We start from the raw sequence: 13,066 nt of genomic DNA, 5'->3' as shown, positions 1-13,066 counted from the left end.
TAATGTAAACAAGCATAAATTCCAAAAGTGTCCTGGAGGAGAGAGGACCCTGGCCGCCAAGCATCCCAAGATTCAACAAGGGATGGGTGAGAATGTAGTATGCGAGTTTAGAGATGTTCAGGCAGTGTTTTGTGGTATGGGTTGTTACTGCATGGTATCTTATTGTTTGAAGAGGTGGTTGTGCCTGGTTTTTGTGTAGCTTGAAATGGTATGCCACATTATGATGTGTCGTGATAGTGTTTGTTACATTTGTGGGGCTCTACAAGACAAATCTTGGATATTCTTGTGTGAATATGAGATAATAGGGGAGTAGAGAAGGAGATGTTGTGTTTTTTTTTTTTTGTTTTATTTTAATATTGCACACCGATGTCTAATTAAACAATGTCAAAATAAAAATTTTATTTTATTGTTTTCTTTACAGAACACAGTCAAACCTCACAGAGAGGGAAACCGGATCAGAATCAGACCCTATCATTGATCCTGTAAGTGTGGAGGAAGAGGTTGCAGGACCATCTGTGGCTGCATCAGGATCCATCATTGAGGACCCATCAGCAGCATCATCACTGCAGGCAGCAGCAAGTGATGAAGATGCTGCACCATCACCCTCAGCAGCACATGTACCAAGGCCTGTGGAACATGGGCACAGCAGCAGCCCTACAGGCCCACTGGTGTCATCCCCACAGGCAGCTGGGCCTTTACGGAGATCCCGGCGAAGGTGAGAGCTTGAAGGCAGAAGAAGTGAAGTTGATGCTGGGGTCCTCAACTATTTGGCCAGGGCAGCCACAGATGATGGCGAGGAGGCCTTTGCCCGCAGCCTTGCCCGATACCTTAGACCCCTTCCCCGTGAGGTGAGGCTACGTGTCAGAGGGTGTATGCAAATCCTGATTGATTTAAGCACCCCTCCAAATAACCCCTATGAGGTTTTTGAATACCTGGAGCGAAGGCAGCTTGGCCAAACAAACCTCTTGCGCCTTCAATTCCCTCAACAGGAGCCAAATCAATCAGGATTTGCTGCACCTACTCCACGTATGCCTCCCCTTCAACCCCTCCCATCCCAAAATCTACAAAGGCCATTAGAGTACCAAATGGCAGGCTTCAACCCCCAATCCCAATATGGCCACTTCTCCAGACACAGTGATGTTGGCTGGTCCCAACCTGGGTTTGGACAACATGGCCATTTTGGGTTGGGGTATGATGCAAGGCAATCTGTACCTCAGCATGATGCCCAGAGCCAAATGGCTTTTGGTCAACACACATCTGGCCAATATGGACAAGGCCAGTATTCTGGGCCGCAAGCCACTGCATCCTCACAGGATGAACTGCCATCGGCCCAACAAAGGCCACCAGACCAGGACCCAGAGCTGCCAACATCTCCCCCACCAACTTACAGGGATCTGTAATTTAGTTTTGTTTTTTGTGTTTTGTTTTGGTAGCTGGCTACCATGTTAATGTTGTGTTTTCAAAACATTTCCACTTTGTTGTGGATCCTTGGTATAAAGCAACCCATAAAAAAGGCTTCTCAAAACCATATGGCAAAAATATGGGGTTAACAACCAAAAAAAAAGGGTTGCAAAGTTAGTAAAAAGTTTACAAAAAAGACAATTGATGTTTGTAGACTAATCATTTTTGCATCACACACATATTCAGAAAACAGAAACATATGGTAATTAAGGAAAAAAACACACACAGTACGTTTTCAGTGGTTGATAATAATATATTACAAAAACATATCTTTAAAATAACAAAAATCACAACTGAGAAACAGCATAATCTTGCCAGGGAGTAGAACCCTGAGGAGAAACAAAATAATTGGTCAAAACATCCCTAACTTTGATACCAGAAAGGGGACGGCGCGGAGGTGGGCCATGTGGTGTTGGACTACTGACACTACGCAACATGTGTTCATCATTACCATCTGAGAAGCAATCATGTATGCGGGTATAGTTGTGCAAAATTACAGATGCTTTGATTACTTCATTGACTGTAGCCTCACTGAGCTGCATGGCAGTCTGTAGGACACGCCATTTGGCCACCAGAATACCAAAGGTGCACTCCACCAGTCTGCGCGCCCTAGAAAGGCGCAAATTAAATATCCTCCGACGGTGGTCCAGGTTGCGCCGGGGATAAGGCCTCATGACGTGTCTGGTGAGTTGGAAGGCCTCATCTCCAACAAAAAAAAAAGGCAGTGCTTCTGCAGTGGAGCCTGGGAGTTGTTGTGGTGGTGGGAGGTCTAACTGGTTTTCACCTAGCCGCCGACCCATTATAGACGAATTGAAGACCCTAGAGTCTCCAGTTCGTCCATAGGCCCCAATATCTACAATTATAAACCTGTAGTTACTGTCAACTACAGCTAACAGAACTACAGAGAAAAACTGCTTATAGTTGTAGAATTGGGAGCCAGAGTTCGGCGGCTTACGTACCCTAATATGTTTCCCATCCACCGCTCCAATGCAGTTTGGGAAGTCACAATTGACCTTGAACCCACGGGCTATTTGGAGCCAATCAGCCTGTTTGGGCTCAGGCATCACAAGGTCCTTAAGTCTATCCCATATTTGGCGACAGGTTAACCGCACAATGCCAGAAATGGTGGAGCGGCCAATCAAAAATTCAAGGTGGAGACCTGCAAAGGACAATCCAGTGGACAGAAATCTGTAAGTGAAACAAACACAATAAATTAGGTTTGTTTCAAGAGTGCACACAAAACATGAATAAGCACAATCATATTTGCATTTGTGGCCTACTAAATTAACACTGAAATGGGAAAAATGGCCTTAAAGGGCTGAAATATAACAGTTACGTCACGTTGTCACATCTGCTTTGGCCTTAATGTACACATATTATGGGTAAAAATTTAAAAAATAAGAAACATTTATAAAAAAGATCATCAACATACAGTATGTGAGGATGGAGAATACATACCGTAACGTGAGGAGAAGACGCTCCTCAGCAGAGATGGCTTTGCGCAGCCTTGTGTCCTGAAATGTTATTCCTGGGCGTAATATCTCCAACAATCTGTCAAAGGTTTGTATAGACATGCGACAGTACAGATAAAACTTGTCTGGATGTTCCCGCAGAGCTGTATATAGCCGATGAAAATGGCCTTTAGTGAGGCGTTTAGTCAGAAGAGGATGCACCCACATTCTTCTGCTCCTCCTTCGCGGATCCACAATCACAGGGTATGGGTGCCCAAACCGACGAGACAATAGCCAGTTAAACAAAACACGCTGCGTTGGGGTGAACTGCAGGTGGTCAGACATGGTCCAAATGTTACAACAACACTCCAACAGTTGCAAAACCACAAAATGACCATATGGGAGTGAGACACATGTTGTAGAGGCCTTAAATAGGGTTGCTGAGGGTAATTTAAATCAATTTCATCCGCAAAAACCGTTATATGTCCATTTTGTCAGGTTGCGTGAAAAATACGCATTACAGTGGGCATACGGATTACATACGCAACATTACATGCGCAAAATACGCGACCACACCTTGCCTACGGAGTTCTTACGGACCACCATATTTCTAATTTTGGAGCGTATTACGGCCGTAAAATACGGACCGTATTTTTCAACGCTGAGTGTGAGGCCGGCCAAAGTCACACGCACAATGTAAATATGTTTTTTGTTTGTAACATTCAAGTGTCCTCACCTCCCATAAAGGGAAGCTTAGTATATATTAACTTGTTTTATAGCATTTTAAAAATTGCATGTCTTTTTGCTAATGTATTGTTGTTTTCTTTTCCCAGTCCCGGAGAACTGGATTTAACGGGGTTGGGGGTGGAGGGGGGAGTGCAGCTCCCCAGGGTCCTGGTCGTTGAAGTAATGTCATTCTCCTCTAGGGGGGAGTGATGTTACATTTGAAGGCAATAAAAGAGATCTCTTTACCAGGTATCACAAACATACAACACATTTCATATTCCAGTCCACCAGGGGGAGCTATGCTCCTATTTATTAGGGCACTCTTCACAATTAGGTAAAACTGGTCTGGATAGGAAGTGAGGCAGAAGCGATCTGAGCTTTGCTCAGGCGCTGCTATCTGAGCTCCGCTTAGGTAGTTGGTCCCTGACAGTGGTTGGATCCTGTCAGAGGCCTAGACGGAAGGCCACGGAGCTGCGCCTGCCCCACGTGCGGCAGCATCCTAAGAAAGAGACACGAACAGAGAACTGTATTTTATATAGTGAGAAACAAAGTCATAGCAAATGGAGAGGAAACCAGAAGGAGTTCTGCCCTGCACAGGCTGCCTCCTTCTGAGGCGCAGGATCCGGTAGCCAGAACACCGAAAGAGCAACAGTTTTCTATGCCTTTTTTCCAGAGACCAGCAGGACAGCTAATTCCACGTTACCTGCCCGCCCTATACCCAGGAGGCACGATGGCAACTTGTGGGGGCTGGGGCGTGCTAGAGTCCCTGTAAAAAGCCTCAGGCCACCAGTCATATGGGTTTGTCCTATCCATCCGGGGGACAGAGAGAGAGACACAACATCTGGAACATCTACAATAGTTGTGAGGACCTTATGAGAAGCTCAGCAATAAGGTACTACAACACCCAGGTACTAGAGGAAGGCTACTGATTTCCACCTGGATAAGGGGACTCTGGATTTGCCTTCAAACCGGCTGAACTCTGCCTGCCCTGTGATCTGGTGCTCTGGACTGTGGATGCTGAAGCCTTCAGTAAAGGTAAAGAGACTGCAACCTTGTGTCCTTGTTCTTCACTGCGCCTCACACCATCCACCATCATGCAGGGGTGCATTCGTGCACTTGTATTCGTGTATTTTTATTCAAAGTACTTTTTTTTCTAAGTACTCGGCAGTTATAACATGGCAGAATATAATCAAGCATCTCTTCTCTCTTCATACAGGTAAACAGATCATTCATTCTCTGAGCTGAAATATCCTGCATGTCTATTGCTCCAGTCCCTGACAGCAAGCAGCTTGAATGGTAAACAGATCATTCATTCTCTGAGCTGAAATATCCTGCATGTCTATTGCTCCAGTCCCTGACAGCAAGCAGCTTGAATGGTAAACAGATCATTCATTCTCTGAGCTGAAATATCCTGCATGTCTATTGCTCCAGTCCCTGACAGCAAGCAGCTTGAATGGTAAACAGATCATTCATTCTCTGAGCTGAAATATCCTGCATGTCTATTGCTCCAGTCCCTGACAGCAAGCAGCTTGAATGGTAAACAGATCATTCATTCTCTGAGCTGAAATATCCTGCATGTCTATTGCTCCAGTCCCTGACAGCAAGCAGCTTGAATGGTAAACAGATCATTCATTCTCTGAGCTGAAATATCCTGCATGTCTATTGCTCCAGTCCCTGACAGCAAGCAGCTTGAATGGTATCTGAGTCATTCCATCTTCGGCATTGAATCCTGCATATATCTATATATGTTAGTCATCCTATTATGCATTTTTTGTGTTTATAGATATTTAATCTGACTTTGCATGTCCTTACTCAGCGAGATCACATAACTGTTTCAAAGTGGTCTATGATCCATGTAGACCTGGACATTTGTTTATCTGATCACTACATTTATTGTGTCCTGTTGTCTCAACTGAGTTTGATTGATTGCTAACGAGCTTTAACACAAAAAAAAAAAAAAAAAAAGGAAGATCTAAGGGCTAGCCTTCTATAAATGTAGACTTAGCTTGGGGAAGCATTCATGCAGGGGTGCATTCGTGCACTTGTATTCGTGTATTTTTATTCAAAGTACTTTTTTTTCTAAGTACTCGGCAGTTATAACATGGCAGAATATAATCAAGCATCTCTTCTCTCTTCATACAGGTAAACAGATCATTCATTCTCTGAGCTGAAATATCCTGCATGTCTATTGCTCCAGTCCCTGACAGCAAGCAGCTTGAATGGTAAACAGATCATTCATTCTCTGAGCTGAAATATCCTGCATGTCTATTGCTCCAGTCCCTGACAGCAAGCAGCTTGAATGGTAAACAGATCATTCATTCTCTGAGCTGAAATATCCTGCATGTCTATTGCTCCAGTCCCTGACAGCAAGCAGCTTGAATGGTAAACAGATCATTCATTCTCTGAGCTGAAATATCCTGCATGTCTATTGCTCCAGTCCCTGACAGCAAGCAGCTTGAATGGTAAACAGATCATTCATTCTCTGAGCTGAAATATCCTGCATGTCTATTGCTCCAGTCCCTGACAGCAAGCAGCTTGAATGGTAAACAGATCATTCATTCTCTGAGCTGAAATATCCTGCATGTCTATTGCTCCAGTCCCTGACAGCAAGCAGCTTGAATGGTAAACAGATCATTCATTCTCTGAGCTGAAATATCCTGCATGTCTATTGCTCCAGTCCCTGACAGCAAGCAGCTTGAATGGTATCTGAGTCATTCCATCTTCGGCATTGAATCCTGCATATATCTATATATGTTAGTCATCCTATTATGCATTTTTTGTGTTTATAGATATTTAATCTGACTTTGCATGTCCTTACTCAGCGAGATCACATAACTGTTTCAAAGTGGTCTATGATCCATGTAGACCTGGACATTTGTTTATCTGATCACTACATTTATTGTGTCCTGTTGTCTCAACTGAGTTTGATTGATTGCTAACGAGCTTTAACACAAAAAAAAAAAAAAAAAAAGGAAGATCTAAGGGCTAGCCTTCTATAAATGTAGACTTAGCTTGGGGAAGCATTCATGCAGGGGTGCATTCGTGCACTTGTATTCGTGTATTTTTATTCAAAGTACTTTTTTTTCTAAGTACTCGGCAGTTATAACATGGCAGAATATAATCAAGCATCTCTTCTCTCTTCATACAGGTAAACAGATCATTCATTCTCTGAGCTGAAATATCCTGCATGTCTATTGCTCCAGTCCCTGACAGCAAGCAGCTTGAATGGTAAACAGATCATTCATTCTCTGAGCTGAAATATCCTGCATGTCTATTGCTCCAGTCCCTGACAGCAAGCAGCTTGAATGGTAAACAGATCATTCATTCTCTGAGCTGAAATATCCTGCATGTCTATTGCTCCAGTCCCTGACAGCAAGCAGCTTGAATGGTAAACAGATCATTCATTCTCTGAGCTGAAATATCCTGCATGTCTATTGCTCCAGTCCCTGACAGCAAGCAGCTTGAATGGTAAACAGATCATTCATTCTCTGAGCTGAAATATCCTGCATGTCTATTGCTCCAGTCCCTGACAGCAAGCAGCTTGAATGGTAAACAGATCATTCATTCTCTGAGCTGAAATATCCTGCATGTCTATTGCTCCAGTCCCTGACAGCAAGCAGCTTGAATGGTATCTGAGTCATTCCATCTTCGGCATTGAATCCTGCATATATCTATATATGTTAGTCATCCTATTATGCATTTTTTGTGTTTATAGATATTTAATCTGACTTTGCATGTCCTTACTCAGCGAGATCACATAACTGTTTCAAAGTGGTCTATGATCCATGTAGACCTGGACATTTGTTTATCTGATCACTACATTTATTGTGTCCTGTTGTCTCAACTGAGTTTGATTGATTGCTAACGAGCTTTAACACAAAAAAAAAAAAAAAAAAAGGAAGATCTAAGGGCTAGCCTTCTATAAATGTAGACTTAGCTTGGGGAAGCATTCATGCAGGGGTGCATTCGTGCACTTGTATTCGTGTATTTTTATTCAAAGTACTTTTTTTTCTAAGTACTCGGCAGTTATAACATGGCAGAATATAATCAAGCATCTCTTCTCTCTTCATACAGGTAAACAGATCATTCATTCTCTGAGCTGAAATATCCTGCATGTCTATTGCTCCAGTCCCTGACAGCAAGCAGCTTGAATGGTAAACAGATCATTCATTCTCTGAGCTGAAATATCCTGCATGTCTATTGCTCCAGTCCCTGACAGCAAGCAGCTTGAATGGTAAACAGATCATTCATTCTCTGAGCTGAAATATCCTGCATGTCTATTGCTCCAGTCCCTGACAGCAAGCAGCTTGAATGGTAAACAGATCATTCATTCTCTGAGCTGAAATATCCTGCATGTCTATTGCTCCAGTCCCTGACAGCAAGCAGCTTGAATGGTAAACAGATCATTCATTCTCTGAGCTGAAATATCCTGCATGTCTATTGCTCCAGTCCCTGACAGCAAGCAGCTTGAATGGTAAACAGATCATTCATTCTCTGAGCTGAAATATCCTGCATGTCTATTGCTCCAGTCCCTGACAGCAAGCAGCTTGAATGGTATCTGAGTCATTCCATCTTCGGCATTGAATCCTGCATATATCTATATATGTTAGTCATCCTATTATGCATTTTTTGTGTTTATAGATATTTAATCTGACTTTGCATGTCCTTACTCAGCGAGATCACATAACTGTTTCAAAGTGGTCTATGATCCATGTAGACCTGGACATTTGTTTATCTGATCACTACATTTATTGTGTCCTGTTGTCTCAACTGAGTTTGATTGATTGCTAACGAGCTTTAACACAAAAAAAAAAAAAAAAAAAGGAAGATCTAAGGGCTAGCCTTCTATAAATGTAGACTTAGCTTGGGGAAGCATTCATGCAGGGGTGCATTCGTGCACTTGTATTCGTGTATTTTTATTCAAAGTACTTTTTTTTCTAAGTACTCGGCAGTTATAACATGGCAGAATATAATCAAGCATCTCTTCTCTCTTCATACAGGTAAACAGATCATTCATTCTCTGAGCTGAAATATCCTGCATGTCTATTGCTCCAGTCCCTGACAGCAAGCAGCTTGAATGGTAAACAGATCATTCATTCTCTGAGCTGAAATATCCTGCATGTCTATTGCTCCAGTCCCTGACAGCAAGCAGCTTGAATGGTAAACAGATCATTCATTCTCTGAGCTGAAATATCCTGCATGTCTATTGCTCCAGTCCCTGACAGCAAGCAGCTTGAATGGTAAACAGATCATTCATTCTCTGAGCTGAAATATCCTGCATGTCTATTGCTCCAGTCCCTGACAGCAAGCAGCTTGAATGGTAAACAGATCATTCATTCTCTGAGCTGAAATATCCTGCATGTCTATTGCTCCAGTCCCTGACAGCAAGCAGCTTGAATGGTAAACAGATCATTCATTCTCTGAGCTGAAATATCCTGCATGTCTATTGCTCCAGTCCCTGACAGCAAGCAGCTTGAATGGTATCTGAGTCATTCCATCTTCGGCATTGAATCCTGCATATATCTATATATGTTAGTCATCCTATTATGCATTTTTTGTGTTTATAGATATTTAATCTGACTTTGCATGTCCTTACTCAGCGAGATCACATAACTGTTTCAAAGTGGTCTATGATCCATGTAGACCTGGACATTTGTTTATCTGATCACTACATTTATTGTGTCCTGTTGTCTCAACTGAGTTTGATTGATTGCTAACGAGCTTTAACACAAAAAAAAAAAAAAAAAAAAGGAAGATCTAAGGGCTAGCCTTCTATAAATGTAGACTTAGCTTGGGGAAGCATTCATGCAGGGGTGCATTCGTGCACTTGTATTCGTGTATTTTTATTCAAAGTACTTTTTTTTCTAAGTACTCGGCAGTTATAACATGGCAGAATATAATCAAGCATCTCTTCTCTCTTCATACAGGTAAACAGATCATTCATTCTCTGAGCTGAAATATCCTGCATGTCTATTGCTCCAGTCCCTGACAGCAAGCAGCTTGAATGGTAAACAGATCATTCATTCTCTGAGCTGAAATATCCTGCATGTCTATTGCTCCAGTCCCTGACAGCAAGCAGCTTGAATGGTAAACAGATCATTCATTCTCTGAGCTGAAATATCCTGCATGTCTATTGCTCCAGTCCCTGACAGCAAGCAGCTTGAATGGTAAACAGATCATTCATTCTCTGAGCTGAAATATCCTGCATGTCTATTGCTCCAGTCCCTGACAGCAAGCAGCTTGAATGGTAAACAGATCATTCATTCTCTGAGCTGAAATATCCTGCATGTCTATTGCTCCAGTCCCTGACAGCAAGCAGCTTGAATGGTATCTGAGTCATTCCATCTTCGGCATTGAATCCTGCATATATCTATATATGTTAGTCATCCTATTATGCATTTTTTGTGTTTATAGATATTTAATCTGACTTTGCATGTCCTTACTCAGCGAGATCACATAACTGTTTCAAAGTGGTCTATGATCCATGTAGACCTGGACATTTGTTTATCTGATCACTACATTTATTGTGTCCTGTTGTCTCAACTGAGTTTGATTGATTGCTAACGAGCTTTAACACAAAAAAAAAAAAAAAAAAAGGAAGATCTAAGGGCTAGCCTTCTATAAATGTAGACTTAGCTTGGGGAAGCATTCATGCAGGGGTGCATTCGTGCACTTGTATTCGTGTATTTTTATTCAAAGTACTTTTTTTTCTAAGTACTCGGCAGTTATAACATGGCAGAATATAATCAAGCATCTCTTCTCTCTTCATACAGGTAAACAGATCATTCATTCTCTGAGCTGAAATATCCTGCATGTCTATTGCTCCAGTCCCTGACAGCAAGCAGCTTGAATGGTAAACAGATCATTCATTCTCTGAGCTGAAATATCCTGCATGTCTATTGCTCCAGTCCCTGACAGCAAGCAGCTTGAATGGTAAACAGATCATTCATTCTCTGAGCTGAAATATCCTGCATGTCTATTGCTCCAGTCCCTGACAGCAAGCAGCTTGAATGGTAAACAGATCATTCATTCTCTGAGCTGAAATATCCTGCATGTCTATTGCTCCAGTCCCTGACAGCAAGCAGCTTGAATGGTAAACAGATCATTCATTCTCTGAGCTGAAATATCCTGCATGTCTATTGCTCCAGTCCCTGACAGCAAGCAGCTTGAATGGTAAACAGATCATTCATTCTCTGAGCTGAAATATCCTGCATGTCTATTGCTCCAGTCCCTGACAGCAAGCAGCTTGAATGGTAAACAGATCATTCATTCTCTGAGCTGAAATATCCTGCATGTCTATTGCTCCAGTCCCTGACAGCAAGCAGCTTGAATGGTATCTGAGTCATTCCATCTTCGGCATTGAATCCTGCATATATCTATATATGTTAGTCATCCTATTATGCATTTTTTGTGTTTATAGATATTTAATCTGACTTTGCATGTCCTTACTCAGCGAGATCACATAACTGTTTCAAAGTGGTCTATGATCCATGTAGACCTGGACATTTGTTTATCTGATCACTACATTTATTGTGTCCTGTTGTCTCAACTGAGTTTGATTGATTGCTAACGAGCTTTAACACAAAAAAAAAAAAAAAAAAAGGAAGATCTAAGGGCTAGCCTTCTATAAATGTAGACTTAGCTTGGGGAAGCATTCATGCAGGGGTGCATTCGTGCACTTGTATTCGTGTATTTTTATTCAAAGTACTTTTTTTTCTAAGTACTCGGCAGTTATAACATGGCAGAATATAATCAAGCATCTCTTCTCTCTTCATACAGGTAAACAGATCATTCATTCTCTGAGCTGAAATATCCTGCATGTCTATTGCTCCAGTCCCTGACAGCAAGCAGCTTGAATGGTAAACAGATCATTCATTCTCTGAGCTGAAATATCCTGCATGTCTATTGCTCCAGTCCCTGACAGCAAGCAGCTTGAATGGTAAACAGATCATTCATTCTCTGAGCTGAAATATCCTGCATGTCTATTGCTCCAGTCCCTGACAGCAAGCAGCTTGAATGGTAAACAGATCATTCATTCTCTGAGCTGAAACATCCTGCATGTCTATTGCTCCAGTCCCTGACAGCAAGCAGCTTGAATGGTAAACAGATCATTCATTCTCTGAGCTGAAATATCCTGCATGTCTATTGCTCCAGTCCCTGACAGCAAGCAGCTTGAATGGTAAACAGATCATTCATTCTCTGAGCTGAAATATCCTGCATGTCTATTGCTCCAGTCCCTGACAGCAAGCAGCTTGAATGGTATCTGAGTCATTCCATCTTCGGCATTGAATCCTGCATATATCTATATATGTTAGTCATCCTATTATGCATTTTTTGTGTTTATAGATATTTAATCTGACTTTGCATGTCCTTACTCAGCGAGATCACATAACTGTTTCAAAGTGGTCTATGATCCATGTAGACCTGGACATTTGTTTATCTGATCACTACATTTATTGTGTCCTGTTGTCTCAACTGAGTTTGATTGATTGCTAACGAGCTTTAACACAAAAAAAAAAAAAAAAAAAGGAAGATCTAAGGGCTAGCCTTCTATAAATGTAGACTTAGCTTGGGGAAGCATTCATGCAGGGGTGCATTCGTGCACTTGTATTCGTGTATTTTTATTCAAAGTACTTTTTTTTCTAAGTACTCGGCAGTTATAACATGGCAGAATATAATCAAGCATCTCTTCTCTCTTCATACAGGTAAACAGATCATTCATTCTCTGAGCTGAAATATCCTGCATGTCTATTGCTCCAGTCCCTGACAGCAAGCAGCTTGAATGGTAAACAGATCATTCATTCTCTGAGCTGAAATATCCTGCATGTCTATTGCTCCAGTCCCTGACAGCAAGCAGCTTGAATGGTAAACAGATCATTCATTCTCTGAGCTGAAATATCCTGCATGTCTATTGCTCCAGTCCCTGACAGCAAGCAGCTTGAATGGTAAACAGATCATTCATTCTCTGAGCTGAAATATCCTGCATGTCTATTGCTCCAGTCCCTGACAGCAAGCAGCTTGAATGGTAAACAGATCATTCATTCTCTGAGCTGAAATATCCTGCATGTCTATTGCTCCAGTCCCTGACAGCAAGCAGCTTGAATGGTAAACAGATCATTCATTCTCTGAGCTGAAATATCCTGCATGTCTATTGCTCCAGTCCCTGACAGCAAGCAGCTTGAATGGTAAACAGATCATTCATTCTCTGAGCTGAAATATCCTGCATGTCTATTGCTCCAGTCCCTGACAGCAAGCAGCTTGAATGGTATCTGAGTCATTCCATCTTCGGCATTGAATCCTGCATATATCTATATATGTTAGTCATCCTATTATGCATTTTTTGTGTTTATAGATATTTAATCTGACTTTGCATGTCCTTACTCAGCGAGATCACATAACTGTTTCAAAGTGGTCTATGATCCATGTAG

The 13,066-nt window shown here is 41.9% G+C and overlaps 1 protein-coding gene across 1 annotated transcript; it reads right to left on the bottom strand.

Moving 5' to 3' along the window:
- Positions 1-991: 991 nt before the first annotated feature.
- Positions 992-3,420, bottom strand: LOC138664299 (uncharacterized). Its single transcript, XM_069750880.1, has 2 exons — positions 2,920-3,420; positions 992-2,649 (listed from the first exon to the last, which is right to left on the bottom strand). Exons 1-2 carry the CDS (start codon positions 3,255-3,257, stop codon positions 1,749-1,751), a joined length of 1,239 nt encoding a protein of 412 aa, XP_069606981.1. The 5' UTR covers positions 3,258-3,420; the 3' UTR covers positions 992-1,748.
- Between the last annotated feature and the right edge of the window lie 9,646 nt (positions 3,421-13,066).

Source organism: Ranitomeya imitator, chromosome 2 (genome assembly GCF_032444005.1).
Source record: "Ranitomeya imitator isolate aRanImi1 chromosome 2, aRanImi1.pri, whole genome shotgun sequence".
Classification (NCBI taxonomy): domain Eukaryota; kingdom Metazoa; phylum Chordata; class Amphibia; order Anura; family Dendrobatidae; genus Ranitomeya; species Ranitomeya imitator.
Note: the sequence above shows the minus strand (reverse complement) of the source record. Positions and strands in the feature narration are given on the sequence as shown.

What these genes read in the sequence shown, in the direction of transcription:
- LOC138664299 (XM_069750880.1), bottom strand. Translation starts at nt 3,257, where the DNA reads ATGTCTGACCACCTGCAGTTCACCCCAACGCAGCGTGTTTTGTTTAAC. An exon ending in CGTCTTCTCCTCACGTTACG is followed by an intron (nt 2,650 to 2,919) that starts GTATGTATTCTC and finishes TTTCACTTACAG; the next exon opens with ATTTCTGTCCACTGGATTGT.